At 38.6% G+C, this 17,114-nt stretch overlaps 1 protein-coding gene across 1 annotated transcript; it reads right to left on the reverse strand.

The window, feature by feature from the left end:
- Positions 1-931: 931 nt before the first annotated feature.
- LOC309588395 (histamine H3 receptor-like) lies at positions 932-8,435 on the reverse strand (the record flags this gene model as incomplete). Its single annotated transcript, XM_082307648.1, has 3 exons — positions 932-3,005; positions 5,357-5,523; positions 8,147-8,435. The coding sequence occupies 3 exons, from the start codon at positions 8,433-8,435 to the stop codon at positions 2,214-2,216; spliced, it is 1,248 nt and encodes a 415-aa protein (XP_082163774.1). The 3' UTR covers positions 932-2,213.
- Between the last annotated feature and the right edge of the window lie 8,679 nt (positions 8,436-17,114).

Genomic DNA, 17,114 nt, shown 5'->3' on the forward strand with positions numbered 1-17,114 from the left:
TGTGGATTCAAATTTGCTGTACATTGTGCTCCCTGACAAACTCTAGTTTTCCAGTACTGCAAAATGTGGGTACGGTTTACCTAGTCCATAATTTTGTAGGCCATTTTTCCAAGGTAAAGAACACATTCTTCAATTACAAAATGCAAACTGAATTTTTACGTTAAAAGGATAGGGTGAGAAAAGTAGATGACTCAAATACTTTCCCATTTTGGGCCTACCTACAGTTTCTCTGTTTAAAAGATGTTTGTTTAGTACACCAGCTATTCTATAAATGTTCTAAATGTGTGCGTATGTGAGTGTGAGTGTGTGTTTGGCTTTTTTAAGCCTCCCAGAAAAACAAACCCCACAAAATCTATGCCATCACCTTAGCTCATGACAGTGAAAACAGCTGTGCTGAATCAATGGCCTCCTCCTGAAGCTGTATCTCTCTTAGGAATCAGACTCACAATCCGTAACACTATCCACGTAAGGCACGGAAGAATAACGAGAACGAATGGTGAAAGACAATCTTCCACCAGTGTGAAAACTGGCAAGAGAAGTCTTCAGTTCCAGACCTCTGAACAGAATGGCATTTCAGCTCCTCAAAGCCATCAACTTTTGTGCTATGATTAAGCTGCTTACATGCATTTGAATTGTGCTTGCAAAGGAGTACTCTGCTTTTGCAACACTTCTACAGCCAATTTCAAATTAGATAAAAAATATTATTTAAATTGACTATTGATCTTCATTGTTCTGTGCATTAGATTTCTCTTTCAATATTTTATACATTTCTATATATATACAAAGAGGAAAGAAAAATCATATAAAAGGAGAGGAAAAAAAATTAACCAGTGACTCTCACTTACCCATCCATGAAAGCCTTCTGGGTGAGCTGCAACACCCAACATAAGGCAAGAAAGTTTGGTATGTGGAATGGGTTATAATCAAGCTCCATTGCCTTCACCCACTCCTTTCAGCACTGCACATTCACCCGCATTATTTATTAATAGCTGCTTAAGACACCTCTGTGTCAGCTTTCAGATAGACCTCTGTGAATCCCATTCTCAAGCAGTGAATATGGCCCTTGTTCAGTGATAGAAAAAAATCCAGTTTGATACTGGTTCAGTGGCAGAGAAAATCCATGTAATGTCACAGTAACGGGACACAAAGAACTGATCTAGTATAAAAATCACTATGTCAGTTCAAATTTGTTCCAGACATTTTGATGGAATATCTTTGCACTTGCAAAGCTTTACACCCGAGAGGGTATTGTCCGCTCTTGCACAGCCAGCCAAAATCATAAATCCAACATGAACTTTGTATTGCTTGCTCTGCTAATTCAACAGGAATGTGATCATGTGCCCAAGCCTGGCATATCTATTAGGTAATCAGATAGTGTACAAATCTGCCACTAAATATCATTTAAGCATGACCAAAAGGACAGCCACTGTCAGGAGAAAAGACAACACTGGTGAAAAGAGTAACAACCATTTATGCCTGTGACAATTTTGATAACCAATCTCAACATTCCATTATCACAGAAACTTTCATTCTCTGAAAATCATCCAGAATTACTAACTTACGTGTACTGTGTCCTGCAACACCAGGTATGGACTGTATTAAAATTAGAAAAGGACAGATATGCTGGATTAGGCAGACCATTCACTTGCGTATTGCTCACTGTGGGAGTTATAACGACTACAGGGCACTATCTCGTCTTTGTAATAGTTTTTAAAACAAAATTATACTGCTCCTGTGAGTATTTATACAACTTTTCAAAAATGTAGCAGAACTGCTTCTTCACTGATTGCTTTGGGCTCACAAACAGGACATAAATTTTAATTCATCAAACATATGAACAGGTATCTCCCTCCAATGAACCTCTATGGAGATACATATAGAAGAGTTCTTTCATAGTACCAGCTCTACGTAAAAAAAAAAAAAAGAAGAGAAAAAAAGTACCTCAAACCCACAAACCAAGAAGGATATCCAGCAAAACTTGTTATTCTTTTCATTGCACTAGATGGTGTTTAACTTGGCATCACACTAGCAAAACCAAAAACAAAATCCTGAAAAATAGCAAAATCAGGGCAAATACATGTCTCTGATGCACTCTTAACCAATGCCATTAGTAAACAAAAGTTTTTTTCTCTATTTCTGTTGAAGAGACATATGAAAAAATAGCACTAAATAAGAGGGGAACCTCTTATCTGTAAGTCATTTATTTTAACTCTCTAAAAAGATGGGTTACGTGATCTCATTGTTGCAAACTTTTTGGGACATAATATTTTCATGAAAGCCATTCGAAACCTCATATGACAGACAGGGTAAAGAAATGGATTCAGAGAGGAATTAATCCACAAAAGCCAAAAGGTTATTTCATACAAGGAGTTATGGATGCACTTTCCTCGGCAGGCCCCACGAATAATCATTAGTAAAGTGTAGGGGGCCCAGCAAATGGCAAAGACACATACGATTATGGCAAGTGACTTTGCTCTTCTCTTGTCCTGCTGCAGTTTTGACCCAGTACTTGAACGGAAAGAAACAGAAAAGTCCCTTTTGAGGGCTGTGGGACTGGTTTGTGTTGGAGATGGACAGTTAGCTGTCGCTGCTGATCTCCATGACCTCGTTAATGACGAAACACTGTCTTCTGCTTCTGATGGAGGAGAAGATGCTCCTGGCCTTGGCAGGAGGCAAAATCTCCAGGACAGGCTGCCGCTCCTTGGAGGCTCGCAGTCCTGCACGCTGCCATGCCGCTGATGCCTCTGGATGCTGTGGAAGATGTGCACATTGAAGTAGGTCACTGAGAGCAGCGGCACAAAGAACTCCAGGGTGGACGCGCACAGGAGGAAGTACCAGTTGTAGAAGAACTCGGCGTGGCACTGATCCACTGCTACCATGCTGCATCCAGCCACGTGCTCCCAGAAGAGGATTGCTGGGCAGTAGAGGAGGAAGGCCAAGACCCAGATGGCCACCATCTTAACAACAGGGTTGGATGTTATTCCCTGCTGGGCTCTGTAAGATACCTGTGAAGGAAAAGGACATGTCACGTATTCAGATAACATTCTGGAACAACTATCTCAAAAAAAACATCAGCAAGTCAAATATAATATTCGTTCTGTAATTCCCCAGACACCTACAACATCTTCACTTATGTAAGGTTCATGAAACACTCTGTTAGTCTTGCTCATCAAATACTGTAGCTCTGTAATTGATTTTAATATTTGGGATTGGAGAGGTGCAGAAATTATGATGGCTAAACTACTGTTTGTCTTCCAGGTGTGAAAGGACATGGCTCGTTTTCATCACCACCACAGTAAAGTAGCAATAAGCAATCAGTTTATGATTCATGAAATGCTCAGGCTCAGAAGAGAGTGAAAGCAGCTGTGGGACTTCGTTGCTGCACAGGCAAAGGTAGAAACCTTCTATATTAAACAGATTGCCATGTGAGACTATAATCACTAGACAATGTAGCTTTTAATACTATTTCTTCTTGCCATAGCAGAAAAATCTATCCCACACATATACTTTAACATCTCTTACTTTATTAAAACATTCTGTTTTAACACTCACTTTACCTTGTAAACAGCTCATTGTATTACTGTAAATCTTGATGTTTTTATGTCTACCCAGACTGCATGAATTTATTTTACTCCCTAGCTATAAACAGCTATCTTTGAAAAAAATATTAAGAATTAAAATCATGTCATCCAAAGTTAGCAAATACAAGAGTTAAAACTGCCCTTGTAATAGGCCAGGCAGTATGTACAATACATACTTCTAGCTCTTGGTCCCCTGCATCTTTCACAGCACAAGATGATCAGTTAATGAGAAGCTGGACAATTTTATTTTCTCCATACTGTTCAACATTTGTCATCCCAGGCTTTACTCAGACCCAGAACTACTACATTCCTCATCAGCTTCCTATGTCGTTCATTAACGTAGCACCTGCATGCTATACAAATATTAAGGAATGGTATCTTCATAACCATATACGGCACGAGGGGCATTGTCCCTATTTTACCAGTAAGTAACAGAGCAGTAACGCAGTGTTACACACATTATTTTAGATTCTCTGTAGCCTGAGGATTCAGACTCCTTTACATCTTAAAGCAACATATCGGCTCAGAGCACAGCTCCAGTTCTGCAATAATGAATTTGTAGCCCTTTGTAAGACCACAAGCATCTCAGTTTAGTAGGCAGAAAACAGGAAGCTCAGCACAGCTTCACAAAAAGTTGTCTGAAATGACTGGCCCCTGGCCACAAGCTAGGTTTGCAGCAGAGGCAGAGGTGGATCCCAAGTCCATGAGGAAGCATGATAACTGTTTCTTTTGGGTATCATCAGCCCTATGTTACACACTCCTGGACTCACTCCATCCTAATTACCTAGAGAAGAAAAACAGAATGTGATCACGTAAATGAAGACCATCAACAGTGTATAAGAACATGGAGCTCGGTTGGGTTGCAGAGACCTTTTTAATTTACATTTCTCACATTCTGAGCTCTGCAACTTCATTAGTATTTTTCAATATTACTATTTCTTAAAAACAGGGGTTTTCATACTCCATTGTTCAGCTTTTTAAAAAAGCAGCAACAAACAACCCTAAAACCACAACACTAGGGAAGAAAAACAAGAGATTAGGCATTGCATCAGCACATCCCAAACAAGAACCTCCCGATCTAACACAGCCCATATCACTCAAGCTAGCAGACTCATCAAAAGCAAAGGATGTTGATCATCTTCTGTCTGGACCAAACACCACGTAGAGCTTAGAAATGGTGAATGATAATATTTATCACTGGATTCCCCAGATATCTTCTGAAGCAGAAGAACGATAATACTCAAGAAACACCTCTTACCTCTCCACATATTTTGATACATTCTTTTTGTTTCAAGGGATTAGTTTCCACCCAACTGCTTGTTGGCAGCACATGTCAATCAGCCCTTGCAGTACTGCAGATCCTCATCTGATCTTCAGTCAGTCCATCCCACATCTCTCTCCATACCCTTTTCTCCTTTTACACTTTATCCCAAGTCTAAACACATCCTTGACTCAACCTAGTTTCATTACCACTCTTCTAATGACCAAAGCCTGAATTCTCCACACTCCTGCTGCCCCTTTTCTACCTTGACGTTCCCACCTCCTCTGTAATGTAAATAGTTTCTAATCCAGGCAGCAGGAGGGAAACATTGAAATCATAGGCAAAGCATTGTCCTATCTCTAAGTCCCAGTGCAACACTGAAGCATCAAAGTTTCTGCAGAAAAAAATGGTACAATAATGAAGGACTATTTAGCTTTTAGTGTTCTTGTGAGCACTCTGAGTTTTATAGAAATCTCAAGATATATAAAGAAACAATTAGAAATGCTCTTCTTACAGCTTTTGTAACGGACAGGAAGCGGTCGTAGCTGATAAGGACAATGTTGAACACTGAAGCTGTGCACAGGAGATAGTCCATAACTAGCCAGAGCTTGCACAGGCCTCTTCCCAAGTGCCACGTCCCTGTCAAGGCATAAGGGATGTACAAAGGCATACAGAACGCACCTATGGAAATAAACCAAATGCACATGTCAGTCAGCACTGCAGGCAGTTCTCATGAAAGCAAAGAAACTTTTCTGCGGTATCCAATAAAAGCGCAATACTGACTGGAATTGCCATGTGGAAGGCTTTGTATTCTCATGCAACCAATGAACACTTGACCACAAACTAGGCACCAGTAACATTCTTGTAATTAATACCTTTCTGAAAGGTGTGTCATGTTTATTGTGTATTATTATTACTTCTCCTGTTTATATCACCTGCTAAAGGAAGGAACAGCTGACTTTTTTACCTGTTGAAGCAAACACTACTCTGTATTCAGCTACTGAAATTAAAACAAACAAACAAAAAATCTTTTTTCCTCCTAAAGTAATTTACCAACTGCTTTTTACAATAAACAATCCAACTGCCATGCTTCTATCCTCTTAGAAGCATGATACAGTGTCCAGAAGTGCTCCAGAAGTAACTTTTATAGAAATACAATATGAATTTCAGACTAATTTTTAAAACTATCTAATCAGAAGGCTGACAAAACCTGCACAGTTAATTAAGTACACCCAGTCTAACATTTCTTCTCATCATAATTCTTGATCATAACCGCTTTTCAGCGGTGAGCCGATAGGGTACTATCTATGGGAACACACCAAGCAGCAGGAACATACACGAGTGACCCGCACCCATGGCTATTTAAATTTAAGCTGTTAAATCCAAATGTTGTTAAGTGCCAATATGATCTCATTTTAATGGATTTCTAGGTGATTACACTACACAGAGTCACAATGCAGCCCTGCAAGGCTGAAGAGCTAACGATATAGTTTGCTGTGACGCAGAAATGCAGTGAACAGCATCAACGCTGCAATGAAATGAAATCACTGCATCTACAGAGCAACTAACACTTGCTCCTTCCAGTAAAAGGTTATATTACACATTTTAACATTCACAGGGGACGAAAAAAAGGGTATTATTTCAACGTTAGATTTACTTCATGATAGTGTGCACTCCTGCAACAGGTACCAAAGAGTATCTTGAGAGTTTCTGTTTCCCTAAAAATCCTACAATTCCTGTTATTCTACCTCTACTAAGAATCAAGAGATCTCTATTCAAATCCAGCTATACAGAAATAAAGCAAAAGTTGTCAAAGGTCAAAATCAGACAAATTAAATATATCAAAAGAATAAGCAAGGGGCTCTGCAGGCATGAAAGTGTGTGCTTTTAGCAATTAGGATGAAGTGGAAATTAAGAACAATCTAAGTATATCCTGAATCTAAATAATGTAGCTACAGAACTATAAACCAGTTTGACTCTAAAGTATGCAAAACTTCTGATGAAATTTAGAATGAAAAACTAGACATTCAAGTAAACATAATATCATGAAACAAAAATTTATGGAAGTTAGGTAATGCCAAGTAAGCTCTACTTCCTTCTTTGATAGAGGACATTATTTACTGGGTACTTCTCAGCTAGATGCCGGTATTTGTTCAATACGGTGCTAGATTGTGAGCAAGATGATAGAAGACCACTCTGTCCACATGTTTACTATCACTGCTGTGTTTTTTTTCCCTGTGTACCATAGCCGAACAGCAGGCAGCAAGAGCTCTGTGGCACAACAAGGCAGTTATAAGCTGGAAGAAAACATCGTTCATATGGGGGAAGGAATCAAAACATTATACAAGGAGATCTGGACATCATGAGGACCAGCCTATTAGAAGCCGTGCCCTGTAACAGAATTTCTGACACTGGCAATACATCTTAAGAACAGTTTCTTCAGTTCTTTCAGTAGCCCTTTTAAATGTGTAGGTAAAAGAAGCAGAATAAGAACAGTTTCAAAAGATTTTGTTGTGATGTGACGAGTCAGAATATAGATTTCATGGAACAGCCACACCTGTTTGAAACCATCCTTCTGCCTACTCAACAATTTAACCAGGACATTTACCAGAGACACTCAACTTTTCACAGAATATTGCAATACATCAATCTCTAATTGCACATCTCACTAGTGTTTTAACTGTACTTTTTCTCAGTACAAGTTTCAAAATAAAATGCGTCCCTATGTATAAATATATATGTATAATATCAAACTTCTTAGAAACTGTTTGATTTGTTATTTTTATTTACCTATACAAACACATATTCCTAAGGTATGACTCTAGATAGAGCATGTACAGCAAGATGTTTAAAAATACTATTCATCACTATTTAGTTGCAAACTTCAGGTGATTATCTGTATTGTGTGAGAATAGATTGAAATAGAAGATACCAAGATCTGCCAGATAATACATGCTGTATTCAGTTTGACTACCTAGACTTTAGTCAAGACTCCTCACAAACAACTTCCATTCTTTGTTATTCCACATTGATTCACACACAGTAGTATTTTTTCCTGAAGCAATAACATTAAACATTATCTGTTTACCTGGCAAAGGATCCACTTCTTATGACAATGTATTTCTGAAAAATAGTAGGCTGCTAAAACACTTAGCATGCAGCTTCCACCATTCCTTACCCTTCCCCTGGACACACAGCTGGGAAATAGTTCTCCTAGAAGAAACCACCCAGCAAAAGAAGCCCCATTGCTTCTCCTAAGATTCCTAGGAAATAAATAGTACCTGCCTCCACCGTTAAGACTTACCTACTGCAAAGTCAGAAATAGCAAGGTTGAGAAAGTAATAGTTACTCCGATGCCTGAGATTTCTGTCCATGATGAAAGCAAGGATCACCAGGACGTTTCCGAGGATGGTGATCACAGCTAGCAACACCATCAGGAAAGCCAGCAGCACCAACACGCCCAGCGAAAACTCGGAGCTCGGTGACGGTGTGGACAAAGTCTCATTACACGTTCCAGTCGTACGTGGAGTTTCGGCCGTGTCGTTGTGCATGTTGTGTATCCAGGTCAGTTCAGTCTGGGAAGAAATTCGCATCTGGCAGAGTTATTCAAAAGGTCGAGATTTGTAAGGAGTATAAACACGATGGGCAAAAAATCCAATAAACATCAAAAAAAATTGACTCAGGAGGGCAAAAATTAAAAGGTTCTGATGCTAGATAAATCTAGTTTTCCTAAGATTTTGTACTTTTAATAAATACCAATGCATCTGAAACCATATATATCTCTAGAAGTTACCACTAAGAAATATGTAGCTTTTCCAAGCTCGTATTTTAAAATGCAAGTTCCTCTCTATGCAACCTGATCCTTATCTGTGGAGGTCAAGAGGGCTGATTTGAGACTCTCTCTTACTTTCCTCCCTCCTTTGTTCCCTCCCTTGCAGAAGTGTTTTGCTTCTTAGCATTATGGACATCAACATTTCTAGAAATTGTTCCTTGGTACCTATCCTTAAGCGAATGTAAACTACTTCCTAATTTCATCCTTGTTTATCTAGTGTCATTGTATTTTGGCAAGTCTGTGGTGCCTCTCTATTATGTTATATATTTTTGTTGACCCAGGCCATGGGCAACTTTGTTGTTGCTGTTGTTGCTCCTCTTTCTGTGGACCCTAGGGCTGAAAACTGATATGCTGTTAGTAAGCATATATACAATTACTTACCAGAGCAGTTAACCAGTAATGGCCCAGCCCTCAGAGATCAGTTGCAAAACTCCCACTGAAATCAGTTTCAAAACTCTTAGGAGCCTCAGTGACACAGCATTGGCTGCTGCCGTTGCAGAACTAAGGAACAAAATACTGACTCGCTGAACGTGAATGAGAGCTTGGCAATTAACTCTAACAGGACAAGGCTTTTCCTTCCACACTGGTGGGAGAAATCATGTGTCTTCCACAAGTGCTTATATTTTGTATGAGTAATGAAGCCGCTTGCAGAGAGCTGTGAGTATTCCACAGCTGTAAAAATTCAATCGTTTTTTTTATGGGTCCTAAAAACACTTGGTGTCTAATTTTAGATACTTAAATTTGAAAAATGTTGGCTGTCATGTCTGTGCTTCTGTTGTGGGAACAAATTCATTAGCATTTGCCAAGTGCTTTTATTAAATGTTTGAATGGCAGCAGTACAAAAAATGCAAAATTTTATTATCCAAACAAATATCTTCACAGCATGCATGTCCATTACTGCTTTAAGCTTTATTTTGTTTCCAGGTAATGCTAGAAATATAGAAAACACACTTTGGCATTGACTACTATGTAATACTGCTAATCTTTCTTCTGCTAGCAGTACTGAAGCTGATCTACATGATGTTTTTGAGGTCCAAGCTATTACATGGTTCAAAAGAAAATAAAGTGGTGAACAAATGTGAGGTCAAATTAAGGGTTTGGCCAAGTCTGTATCCTGTCTGTCTCAGCTGTCTGTAGCCTAAGAAAGAGTGTAAGAACGTGGCAAAATACACTGCTGGTGTGCCCCCCATGCCTCCAGTGATTTGCAGCTCAAGGTGCCGATACCAGAAGTGACATTCAACCATTTTACTTTCACTTCATCTTCTAAACAGTCACCTTCTTACCCCAAGAATTCTGCTTCTGCATTTTATTGATAATAAAAGACATCACAGGGCTTCTATAGGCCTCTAAGGAGGGCAACAGTCTTTCTGTGATTGCTTCTCTGCATTCAAACCCAGAGAACAGCAGGAAAATTGCCACGGATACTGCTAAATCATGGATCCTACATAAACTGTTACCGTATTCCAACTCTACTTTTTCTTTCCTCATACCTAATGCAACCAGTCCTTTTTGACTGGTCTCACCTTATCACGGGAGCAAGAGCTCATTCCCGTGCAGTCAAAGTGACAATCCCTTGGTAAGAATCACTGAACCTAGGGCAGCTCATATGCAGACAACATACCTGCTGCAAATCTTCGTCAGTGGGTGCTCAGAAAGTGCATTGAGTCACATGCCCTAGAGGAAAGTACATAAAAGGTTTTCTTCTTTTAGACATGGGGCTGCTTGGCCTCAGTCAGGAAGGGGTTCTGGAATGGGTTTCCCCATCCCAGTAACACTCCCCCCTTTTCAACTGCAGAAAAGGGGAGAAGACCCAAGCTCTTAAGTATTCTTTTCTACTGGAAACTTTTGGATATACTTTCAGTTCTTAACTTGTCCCTGAATGGCCAGAAATGCCAGCTTGAGCTGGCAGGCTTTCCGCAGACTGGTGTCTATGATGAATCAATGCACAGCCACCAGTCTCAGAAGAAAAGAATTTGTTACAGTCTCCTGAAAGCCCCATGAGGACCAAAAGGCTGAAAAAATCTTATAAAAGCAGAAAAATCATAGATCCAAACTGTGTTCCGAAAGAATGTAATTTTGTAAAAAACATACAGATAGACAAGCCGTGAGGCTGAAAGCTAGTTTGTAGCAATTGCAGTTAAAACTGGATGCTCTTAATAGCAAAGCTCTTACTCAAGTTTTATGCATTTTTTCCTTCAGTGAGAATCTATGCTAAAATAATTAAAGCTACAGTGGCAGTTACTGATGCAATTTGCAACTACTGTGCCTTAGAATGTTGCAATTACAGCTCTTTGCAAAAGTGAGTATAATGTTTTGGACCCTGTTCTTCTCTCTCAAGCTGCTTTACAAAGTATAAATAGAAAGGTTCTCATTGTATCTTAACCCAAAATCTTCAGTGCTGAGGAACTGAATTAGGAGAGTACTACAAGCATTAAATACGGAGGCTGCCTACATAATGACTTCCAATATACAAGAACCACATCCTCACTTTTGTAGCATGCAACAAATTATCATAGTTTTAGTACACATATATATAACAGCTATGCTATACCTTGTTAAGGCAAGATACAGAGAAGAATTTAAACAATTAAGCTAAGAAATATGGTATCACTTTGAATTCCCTGCTTTTCTTTGACATTTTTATTTATTGCTGCGAGAATTAAGACATCAGCTTAAGTGCAATAAAGTTTAGCAGTCAGAGAGTCCCCTGGGAACCTGGAAATTCTGGGCTCCACTTCTGGTCCAAGTGGACCCGCCTTGTAACTTTTCAGTCTGTTACCTGATGTCTTTGCTTCAGTTTCCTCAACTCTAAAAGGAAGGTAATGCTTAGCAAGCTTCTCAAAATCTGAAGGATATTCTGCATTATTAGTAAAGCATGTCAGTAAAAGAGAGTAAAAGATACACTGTCCAAAGTACCTTTAGTCTGTTAGTTAAGATAACTCATTTGGGAAGCAAAGAAACCAGATTTCACAGCCTCCAAAATCAAGCTGAAGACAGGATTCATCCTAGCTGAGCACTCTACCCATATGCTCTTCAGTCTCAAGAGGAGGCTCAGCAGCTGCACTGTGTTTCATGAGAAACAGCTGACCTTATCAAATGGCTTAAATCTTAGGCTGCTTTCTAGGAGTATATAGCTACCTAATTCCTTTCTATCTCCCCCCCTCAACATTTCTTCTTGGGGCTAACTTAGATCTAACTTGGTTTCTCAAAATCTTATATATCTCACTCTTCCCCACCATGCTTAGAAAGTCTGTGTGCAGCAGGGCACCTAAAATTATGGATGCCACACTCATGTGCCCTGTGAATGTACCTCCGACATCACAGTCCTATTTTCATGAGTCATGATGCCATGTAACTAAACTGTTCACATCCAGAAGATAATCTACACCAGTCAGCAAGTTTTTTTTAAAACATCAGCAGTGTAAGTGAAGTTTAATAGAAGATCCACTACATAAGCTTTTAGCAGAACTCTCTTGTGTGGCTTTGTGTGACTATAACCATGATTAAACCAATCTAGAACACATGTTTAGCTAGAAAAATATCTGAAGTAGATAACAAACTGCTGATTTTCTACTGGCATCAGGGCAGCATATGAACTGTTCAATTATAACCCTATAAAAAGATATGGAATTTTTATTCAAATAGACATGCTAGACAACAAACACATAGCACAGATTAATATACCAAAAGGATCCACAAGTAAATGTTCCAGCTTTCTCTTCCCTTCCTTCTTCCCCAGGTGTTAAACAAGAACACATACTAACCAGTAAAAGAACCACTCTGAATTACTTGCTTATTAAAGTTTTCAGACTTTGCAATATCAAGAAATTACAAACAGTCCAGAATTGATATGCTGCAATTAGAGAGACAATTATCTTCACTTTTAAAAGTTAAGGGCAGTAGATTTTAAAAACAACTGACCTTTCCATATTTCAGCGTGGAAGATTTCCAGATATATGGTAGGACATTTAGACAAAATGTTCTGTCTCATCACCACTTCTCAAAGAGAAGCTTGTAAGAATGACAGGAGTTCTTTTCCACTGCTCAACTGTCTTGAATTTAGTATTTGAAGTCTCTGATTTACAGAGAAACCACCTGGCAGTTCTTGAGAAGATACTTTGCTAACAAAATACCCCGATTAGAGACCAGATATAAACTCCAGCTCTTGGTCCAGTCACTTAAGTTTAAGCAACAAAGAAAAATAAATCATTCTGATACTACCTTGTAGGAGAGTGAGGTCCTGTAATGGCTAATCTGGTTTCAGCCATACTCCTGATTCATTTCCAGAAGAGCAAAGCGAAAACAGTAAAAGAAAGAGATAAGATAGTGGCAAAAAATATTAAACAGAAGTCGCAATCCACCTTTTTCTGCTAGTGTTTGATTCTTCACGGACATATTTTTATGACAGGCAGCTGTGCTTTAGATATGGATTAATGCTATAATCCTTTTCTTTTTTTTTTTTTTTCCAGGTAATGGAGTTTGTAATTCTTCCACAAGTAGGGGATATGTATACGGCTTATGTTGTCTTAAACAAATTTACAATATTTGACAACAAAAACTCACTGTTAAAACTGCTGCTTCAGTTTAACGTTATACATTCTATCAGGACATTATTTTTAAAGTTAAAGTTGGAACAAGCCATTTTTGTAATCTCTTTCCCTTGCTGGATCCCTTGCTAGTTCACACACACATCATTTATTTAATGCAATCTCGTTTCTCATCAGGTTGCATTGTCAAGTTCTGGACTGAAGAACATTGGCACTCCATTTTGATTAGTTGATTTTCAATATGTTCCTCTAGATCCTTATTTATAAATCTTTAACTTGCAGGAAAATATTAAACCATCATAGTTTACATTGATAAACAAGATTATTACATTGATTAGCAATAGGAGTTTAGAATATCAGTATTTATAATAATGCACTTAACAGGAGTATGGAGATTGCGTCCCCAACTTACTCAAAAGCAAAGGCTGATCCAGCCCTTGTTACCTGGTAGGGGAGGAAGCTGTGACAAACCCAAAGCAGATCTCCTGTCAGCACATTTCACATAACAGAGTGCAAAAATTCACTCCTTTCCCACTGTCAGGGGGACCTTTGCTGATTCTGCTTAACTTCGTTTCACCACAGAAACTTGCAAAAATGGAGGCACATACCTAACAGACAAGGCAAACCTTTCTCTTTTCTGCATAGACACACAGTGAAGGCTACAACTTCTCTCTTAGTATTTGTAAATCACGACAAAACCTTACCCCAAAATATAAAATTATTACTTATGTCAGCAACATAAAAACTAAATGGTTGTTAGTTACCAAAATGACAGGGTTCTTATGATGACAAGGAGTTGTCTATTTTGTTCTCTTCACAATTTTTAATTAATAAAGGAATACCAATCTAAAATTACTATAGTTCAGAGACAAAAGACGTCAGTACTTCCAGTCCGTTCAAGAGCAATACACTGGCTTCAGAATAACACACTTCAAAGGCACATCCTTCAGCACTCTCAAACTTCAGCAGAGATACCAGTCTATCCAAGGTTAGACTACAGGAACCTGCAACTTCCACAAATATTATGAAGTATAATTTCACTTTTTCTTTCTTTTTTTTTTAAGGTATCTGCATATTTTTTTGGAGCAATGACTTACGGCCTCAGAGCACAAGTGACTTAGGAAGTAAGCCAGCTGCTTGTAAGAGTAGGCTGACTTGTTTTCTTTCTCAGATTCTGGGGGACTTCTGTTCTCCACTAAGAGAAACAAAATGTTTTATAGCCCCATTTCTAAAGAATTTACGTTCTTGATTTCTTTGTTAACAAGCCAAATGCATTATAGGCAATGATGAAAACGTGAGGATGAAAATATATTCTGTGTGTCTGCTGCTGCTCTGCTCTACAGGCAGAACAGGTTATTTGTGTCATTGGTTACCAGTCCCAGTGTGAAAACACTCTTGACATCTCAAGGACTTCAACTGCTGCATCAGTGCTAAATTTTTGATCGTGACACATAATGATCACTGCTGCTTTAAGATTCTCTGAATTACAGAGTAGAAACAATTGTATTCAATTAAGTGATGGGATACAGCCTCCTTGGAGCATAGCTAGTAATCAAAGAGCACGAATCACAGGTTCTTTAGGCCATGAGGTACGCTCAGGCGTCGCTCTCAAAGGAAAGGACAAAATCCTGCATTGCAAAACTCTTCTGGAAAGCCACATGAAAACTTGTTCTTAGAATAAAGGAAGTTTAAACTTAGGAAATGCTTTTAAAAAAAAGTAGCAAGAGAATGCAACTTCTCTAACCAAAAGTGTCCACAAGACAGCCAGCCAGCACTTCATGTTCTTCCGGAAATACCAACTGTTTTAAAGAATAGGGGATTCCTTTTGCTCACTAATTGGACGATCTATATGGTCTATTTAATTTATGCAGCAAGTGGTTATCAACAACTTGTTTCTTCCGTTTTGGGGTTTTGGTTTTTGCTAACACACAACACTGAAACATGAGATTCTTGGGGACAAGGATCAGCACCTACTGAAAAAAACAGTCATCATTAAAAAAAAAATAATTAGACACCTAGCTTTCACATACCTCAGACTGAACACCCAAAAGTTCAGACCCTCAGAATCACTTGTTGATTCTGAGCATTCAAGCTAAAAGGATGCTCTTTGGAAAAAGAACATGCATTCCCATGAGTGGAACTGAATCTTGGGCAGCTGTAGCAGAACATCTCACAATTCACCTGCTTCTCATATTAAGTAATTACTGCAATTTCAAACTTTCATAAAAGCAACGGAAACTTTGGAATACTTAAGTTAATAAGGCACTGGAAGTGAATGGCAAAATAAAAGTCTAGCAATAAGACAGACAAACTATGAACAAGAAATACTTGTATGACCCAAAAAATGCAAGACTACTACATACTGTAATATACGGACCTCCTTCCCCGGGACGAATGCCATTTTATTATTACAAGTACAGATGCTAAGCCTGAACCCAAAAGAGCTTTACTATGCAGACAAGGTAATGTAAGTGCATAAAATTGTTTCAATAAATCAATGCAGGATCTATCTGCCAGAGAATTAGTGGTAACCTTTTTTTTTTTAAATCATGTATTTTAGTGGTTACTGAAATTCTTAAGGAATATCTCTGTTGCTGTATCAAACTCCAGAGTAGTTACTTTGATTAGATGAAGTTTGCCCTAAGAAAGGTTTTCTGGGGTACCCCTACTGGAGAACTATAATGAACAGTTCAATGTAAGAACATACTGGCAAAAAGATGTATATCGAACTGGTAGTCAAATAAGCTAGTCTTACAAATACACCTTTAAACTATGTAAGTGTCACTACAGAAATGTCATTAAAATAGTCACAGCCCTGACATTACTATATGAGCAAACTATACAAGGTGTACCTGACCTAAGAAAGCACCGGTGACTCAGCTAGTACTTAATGAATCACAAAGTTTAGAAAATAACTTGAGAAAAAAAAAAAAACAAAACAACAACACAACAGATCATCATCCTCCCCAAGTAGAAGATATCAAGGGAATGTAAAAAAAATTATTTCAATCATCTCATCTAAATAATAATATGACAATTAACTGACAAAAAGTTCTGTTAATTTTTTTGTAATGCATTAGAGAAAAGTCTGGAAGGTATTAATAAAAATTAATAATAAAATTAATAAATTTATCAATTAAATAATTAATAAATAATTAATATTAATAAATAATCAATTTAATTAATTATATGTCACTATAGCGATTATTATATTAATATATTGTATATAATATATTATCGATATTAATATGAATTATATGTAATAATATTAATTCTATTATTAAATAATTAATATTAAAAATTAATTAAAAAATATTCTACAAGCGGTTGGCTGAAGTCTCACAATCCCTAGCCCTTGTTCTCGTGGGAGACTTCAACTTACCGGATATCTGCTGGCAATACAACACAGCAGAGCGAAAGCAGTCTCGGAGGTTCCTGGAGGGTGTGGGAGATAACTTCCCGACGCAGCCGGTAAGCGAGCCACCCAGGGGAGGTGCCCCGCTGGACCTCCTGTTTACGAACAGAGAGGACCTGGTGGGCGATGTGGTGGTCGGAGGCTGTCTTGGGCTCAGTGACCATGAAATGATAGAGTTTTCAGTTCTTGGAGAAGTAAGGAATGGGGTCAGCTAAACTGCTACCCTGAACTTTAGAAGGGCGGACTTTGGGCTGTTCAGGAGTCGGGTTGAGAGAGTCCCTTGGGAGGCAGGGCTGAAGGGCAAAGGAGTCCAGGAAGGCTGGATGTTATTCAAGGAGGAAGTCTCCAAGGCGCAGGAGCAGGCCGTCCCCGTGTGCCACAAGTCGAGCAGGCGGGGCAGAAGACCGGCCTGGCTGAACAGAGAGCTTTGGCTGGAACTCAGGAAAAAAAGGAGAGCTTGTCACCTTTGGAAGAAGGG

This window comes from Platalea leucorodia (genome assembly GCF_965183815.1).
Source record: "Platalea leucorodia genome assembly, chromosome: 1".
In the NCBI taxonomy this organism is placed as follows: Eukaryota; Metazoa; Chordata; class Aves; order Pelecaniformes; family Threskiornithidae; genus Platalea; species Platalea leucorodia.